This window comes from Danio aesculapii, chromosome 18 (assembly GCF_903798145.1).
Source record: "Danio aesculapii chromosome 18, fDanAes4.1, whole genome shotgun sequence".
Lineage (NCBI taxonomy): Eukaryota > Metazoa > Chordata > Actinopteri > Cypriniformes > Danionidae > Danio > Danio aesculapii.
The window spans coordinates 6,971,994-6,978,298 of record NC_079452.1 but is presented as its reverse complement, the minus strand read 5'-3'; the positions used below and the strand labels follow the sequence as shown (position 1 = coordinate 6,978,298).

At 35.0% G+C, this 6,305-nt stretch overlaps 1 protein-coding gene across 1 annotated transcript in view; it reads left to right on the top strand.

Annotated features, from left to right (window-relative positions):
- The window catches only part of si:ch211-220f16.2 (golgin subfamily A member 4), a 51,309-nt gene that overhangs the window by 16,638 nt on the left and 28,366 nt on the right, over positions 1-6,305 (top strand). The window contains exon 9 of the mRNA XM_056477888.1: positions 6,116-6,222. Within this exon, the coding sequence (XP_056333863.1) occupies positions 6,116-6,222 (107 nt within the window). The remainder of the gene's footprint in view (positions 1-6,115; positions 6,223-6,305) is intronic.

Genomic DNA, 6,305 nt, shown 5'->3' with positions numbered 1-6,305 from the left:
CATGGTGCAAGACACTTTAAAAATGCAGACTGACAGAATAATCAAACATGTTTGCAATGTCTGATGTGTTCATAAAACAGCTTTTAAAAATGCAACATAAAAATACTTGTTTTTGCTTGCATTGTCCCACCATTGCATGTTACAACCGATCCACAGTTTGAATGCCTTTCGCATCTCTTCATATGTTTAGCTTCACCACACATTTAAAACATTATTTTGCTATTTAAAGTATAACTTTGATATAAAAACAAGCTTTTATTATATGTTAATGTAATATATATTTTACACTCCTGAGTGTTTCTGATCTTGTTGTCTTTATTAACCATTTGTTTATTCTGAGGTTCTGTTGTCCTTACTTGCTTTGAATCACGAGAGAAGATAAACCCTTTTTGGAGATATTTGGGTTTCTTATCTATGTTTCACACTAGAAGTTGAAGCAGAGCAGAATCAGCACACTCATTGTGTATTTGTGTTAGCAGTGTTTCTAGAATGCAGTAATATACTGTTAATACACACTATTTAATACAACCATATATCATGTTAAACCACTTAAAGGTGCTGTATGTAAGTTTTTAACTGTTCTAAAGCATAAAAATACCATAATATGCTTGTAAATATTTAAGAAGTATGCTAAATGAACATATAACAATGCTAAAATGAGTTATTATCCTTTGAAAATGCATGCTCCGTGTGAGAATGCCTGTTTTGGTCTGTGTAACCTGCCCACAGCAAGTTTACTCAATTATATTTCAGCACCCCGTGTTGCTTTTATGAAAAACAGTGCTTTTCAGTCATGAAGGTAGCCTCAGTGTATGCGGGGATGGCTGAAAATGCGACTTCCAGATGACAGTAGCGGATGAAATTCGACGCAGAATCACAGTTATTCAAATCCAAAAAAAGGTGGTTTTTATTCACCGATTACTACAGATAATTACAAACGTAAACATTAGTTGAGCAGCTTAGAGGCTCGATCGTCAAGCACGCTTGCTACTGTTTGTGTTGTCAATCTGGCAGCCTGCGAGTGAGTCGAGTCAATAGTCATAGGAGCCGGGTCACCTTCAATATTTGGAATGTGGATTGCAATACCTAGTTGAACCACTAGGTATCAGTCCTACATACTGCACCTTAAACCTTCTCCTATAATGTAACTAGTCAAAATTTACTCACCCTTATCTTATGTACCCAAACCCATAAGAGTTTTGTTCATCTTCAGAACACAGATGAATGTATTTTAATGGAAAACTGACAGTTCAAAAACTACAGGAAGAGATTAAAAACTATCTACAGGAGTCAAGTAGTTTCAATCTCAACAGACATAATCAGTATATGAGAATAAAGTGAAAATTAATTGAATGTCATAAAGCAATCCTCTCGTCTCAGAAGAATGTAAGTAAACTACTCCTATCACAACTACTATCTTTTTATAATTATCTTGTAGTGTCAGAGTTTTAGATGAATAAATGTTTTCCAAAATCTTAATTTGTTTTCCAAAAAACTAAAAGTTTGGTAATACTTTCTATGAATCCCATACTCATAATGAATTACAACTTTGTTAATAATTATTTAGAATCAAGCATATATAATGTATAGAATTGTTATGCTTGATTAGAATGGAGCTCTAATTCATTATGGGCATGGGCCTCATACAAAGCATTAACATATGTTCTCATGGTTTTTAAATAATATAAAAATTCTCTAAATAAAAGTGACCACTCTGCTTTTACATCTAGTGTGAAACGAGCCTTACTGATGTGGTGGCATGCATACTGAGTTTCAAAATGGTTGTTTTATTTTTGATTCAATTTGTTTTGTAACACACTTTGTCTCCCACCTATTGGCCCTGAGACCCTAGTCCTCCTCCTCCTCCCCATCTCCGCCTCTGCTCCTGCTCTGCATGATGGGTGCAGCCACTGAGAACAGTATCCCATCAGTTTTGTGCATGCAGGTTTCATCATCTCCGTTGTTTGCCCCATCTGTACTACCAGTAGTTTTCTGCACCCTTTCATCCTTTAAGGAAACTCTGGCAGCACAGACGGGGCTGGCTAATGGGGTCCTCTCTTTCATTTCTTGCCTTCCTGCTTTTTCTTTCTTTTTTATTTCCTGGCTTCAGTCTTTCCTATTAATTGCAGTGTAAAGTGTAGATCTTCATCCAGTCATTTACTCATTTTTACAGTATGTCATTTACAGCTTGTATGACTTTGTTTGTTCTGTGGAACACACAGGGTATTTTGAAAAATGTCTTTGGCCTCACTGAATGTCTCAATGATTTTTCTTTTTTCTGCATAAAGTAAAAATTTAGTCAGGGTAAAGTCCAACAATCCGTACAATTCAGACAGCAGGGTCAAGTATTATTTTGTGTATTTATTTTTTGTGCCCTCTTGTGATCTGCTGATTTAAGGTGTACTCACACTAGGCATGATTGTCCCCTCTCTCCCCGGCCCGCACTCACATTGCATTTGTTTGCCCTCCGAGCCTGAGCACGCTTCGATGATGCGTCTGTTCAGTTTAACAGAAGAAAAGCACTCTCACTCTGTACAGTAGAGATAGCTTTAGTTATATTGTTTTGTATTATTTTAAGTCATTTGATATGCAGTAACACAAAGTCAAATCTTTTGTTGAACAGATCCACCACTTTTGATGCTCATAAATGTTCATGAAAGTCATTGTTCTGCACATATTTGGAGGTTAGCTGAATGTAGCATCGGATGTAAACAGGTTTTATTTATCTTTAATAAACTGACTGTTTGAGTATATTGAAAAGTAAGAATGATTAAAAATTCCAAATGATGTAGTCCCTTAAAAATCAACGTTGCTTTGCACTCACACTGCAAGCATACCACGTCAAAGCCCAAATGAACTGCGCTCTGGCACACCTATTCCAACCGGGCCATGGCCGGCCAGCTGAACTGTGCCTGGGTCTGATTCGGAGCACTCACAATTGTCAAACGAATCGGGAAATGGGAGTCAAACGGTTTCGGGCACAATTCAGATAGCCTAGTATGAGTACACCCTTAAAAACTTGGTCCTCAGTGATACTCAGGTCAACTTTTTAGACAACATTTCCATCATATTCCAGCATATGTTAACCCTAGTTATCAGCACACTCACAAGCCAGAAATGATGAAACCCATGATAAAATGACTGCAATTAAGAACCCTTTGGGTCTACAAGCTTATTTAAAAGGGGTTACACATGGCACTATAGCAAGAGTTTAAAAACCCACTTCAATTAGTAATTCAGTGGAATGTCTTTGCGATACACATGGTTTTCAAATTCATGTCCAAGGGTTTTTGATGATCTTTGTTGATGAACCCAGCTAAAAGGTTGAAATTCAATTCATCATAATTTTTCTCTGATCTACATAGTAGGTACTGTATGTGTCTTATGTAATTTAAAAAGTACAGCTGCACAATATTGGAAAAAAAACACTGTATAAAAACATTGTGATATTTTGTTTTTCTGTGGTGATGAATCACTATACCAATATAATTTCTCAAGATGACTTTAGTAATTGTTTGGAAAGAATTCATAGTTTTGCATTGATTGTGATGATCGGCATAAAATATTCCAAATTATCCATAAGTATGCAAATTAAAATTAAATAAAATACAGATGAAACAACAGAACAAAGTTAAATATGAAATAAACAGCACTTTATGGTTTTGATGGAGTCCAACAGTATTGAGATACATACATTCAATAATCAAATGTAAAGAAACACCATATAGTCTATATTATATATTGTATAAATATATTTAATTAAAAATATCAAATATACTGTTCCATATTGTATAAATAATAAAGGACAATTAATTCTGTTAAATTCAAACTGGTTAATTATAATCACAGTTATAATAAAAAGCTCAGTTTTACTATATTTTGAATGGTCGTGAATATAAATGAACTTTGACTCTCTGCAGCTCATGTCATGCTTGCTCACGCAATCTTTTCAACTCTTGAGAGGATTATTTTAGCTAGAAGGAGTGAGTGAGCTATCTTAAGGCCACCATAGTAGCCTATTTTGCTCCTAAGTTGTGTCTTGAATGTAATATAATTATAAAATTATAATTATGCTCAAAAGGAACAGACAGATATGTATTCCGAGTTCTATTTTGAAGCTTTAAATATATATGAAAGCACAGGCAGGAATTAATATCAACCTCTGCATGAACAGGCAAGTTTTGTAAAGTTTATTATCAAAGTAAGAGCTGAGTGATATGACATGATGCATAAATGTATATTAAACACATACTCAGCAGATCATAAGTGTCTGTTGCCTTATTACAAACATTTGGGGCAAAATTCACAATAAAAAACAGAAGTGTGCGCACATCTAGAAAATCTCAAAGACAGGTGCTCGATCAAAAACAAACATTTGTAGAAAAAGATCCGAAGAAAATCAGCACACTGCCACTTTAGCTCTCAAAAAGACTTTAAAATTTAAAATAGGCACATTAAAAAAAACAAAAAACATTTAAACAGACCCTAAACAGGCACTGAATAAATGTTTTAATTCATATATACCACAATTTTGCATTCTGACGATGAGCTGTGCACACTGTGTATCACAAAGATGCTCCTTTTTAGTCTGTCTGCTTCTTTTATATTCAAATAAAAGTCCCCCATATATAGTATGTTTAATACAAGCTTATATACATGTAAAATAAGTACAGAATGTAGTTGGAATGGAGTTTGAAGCTGATAGTATGTAATTTCAATGTGCTGCTCTTATTCAGCTATGCCAACACTGTAAAAAATGGCCGTGATTTCAATGGTAAAAAACTGTAAAAATGCTACAGTAAAAATACGTAACCTGGTTAATGGTATATTTCCTTAATATGTACGGCGAATAACCGTAAATTGACTTTCCCAGAATTCCCTGCATGGCACATCACTTTTTATGCTTTTTGTTGATGTTACTGTGGATCTGTTTAGTTGTTTCCCTATCAGTTATGTACATTAGAGATTTATGTTACATCTAATGTTGATAAACAATGTTTATTTCATTACTTTAATTTTATGCATGTTACCATACTGGTGTCACTTTTCTACTTTTCTACTTGTGGGAAAAATTGTTTGTGATGAGCATTGGTTCATTATGTAGCTTTCTCATTACCACCTGCATATGGCTTTGATAACGTGTCTATCTGTGTAACAAAAGATGTGTAAATGTTGGTAATTCAAAATACAGACATATTACCTCTATAAATTAATGAAATACAGTAGTTTACTGTAAAAATAAGAAATTACTTTTACACCACAGCTGCTGCTTTTTTACAGTAAATTTTACGGATTTGTTTTTTACAGTGTATAAATATCCGTACGTTTGATTCTATGGCACCTTTAATGCCGAGCTGTTGGAGTGGCTAGGAAACTAGATGTGTTCTTCTAACCAGGGGAGTGTGGTTTACCTGCACAATTCTCAGTATACTCTCGCAGAATAAAAGGTAGAAACTTAACCTTTTAAGGTATAAATGGCTGTCACTGGGGTGATACTTTCAAGTGTACTTGAAACGTTATAGGATTTTCTTACAAATATAATTATGTTACACATCATTGGTCACAATGAGCGGATGTTTGAAGCACAAACAAGATTTGACAAATCTATGGTAGAGAAGAATTAAAATGTCATTTATTCTTCACATTGGAATATAATTCATAAGTTTTTTGGAGCTTGGCATGCCTAGATCACTGTCTGAGTTATTCATTTTCTCTTTTTTATGCTTTCTCACAATTATACAAGACATTTTAAAATCGGGTCGATCCTGCTGGTTGAAGTGACAGCAAAAATCACCTTAGTTTCAACTAGGTCAGTCTCAGACAGTATGAGCAGAGAATCTTTCAGTTGTTTGTCAAACCATAAACGTCTCACTTTGGTTTACTTGAAATATAAACAGTTTATCAGTGTTGAATCCCAAGTTTGCAATGCGTGCTTTTTTTTCCTGCTGCTCTCCATCCCACTCGCTGCTCTGCACTAGCATTACCTGGCTGTGTCTCCTCAACCATGATTTTGTACTTTGCCCTCCATCCCTAAACATATTTGATCCATTACCTATATCTTGTGGCACAAAACTGATTGAGGATGACTGGTTGTTTCCTGGCTGCTCCGATCCAGCATTAGCCAATCGGCAACAGGAAGTGGAGGAGGAGTTGGCCCAGGTTCATGGACTCTGCCCACAGAAAAACAGGAAGCCCAAATATTTCACTCCACGCAGCCTGCAGGTATGAATTAAAGTTATATATTGCACTATATATATGCTATATATTCCACACAGACAAGTGACAAATTAAAGAAATAAGACTAT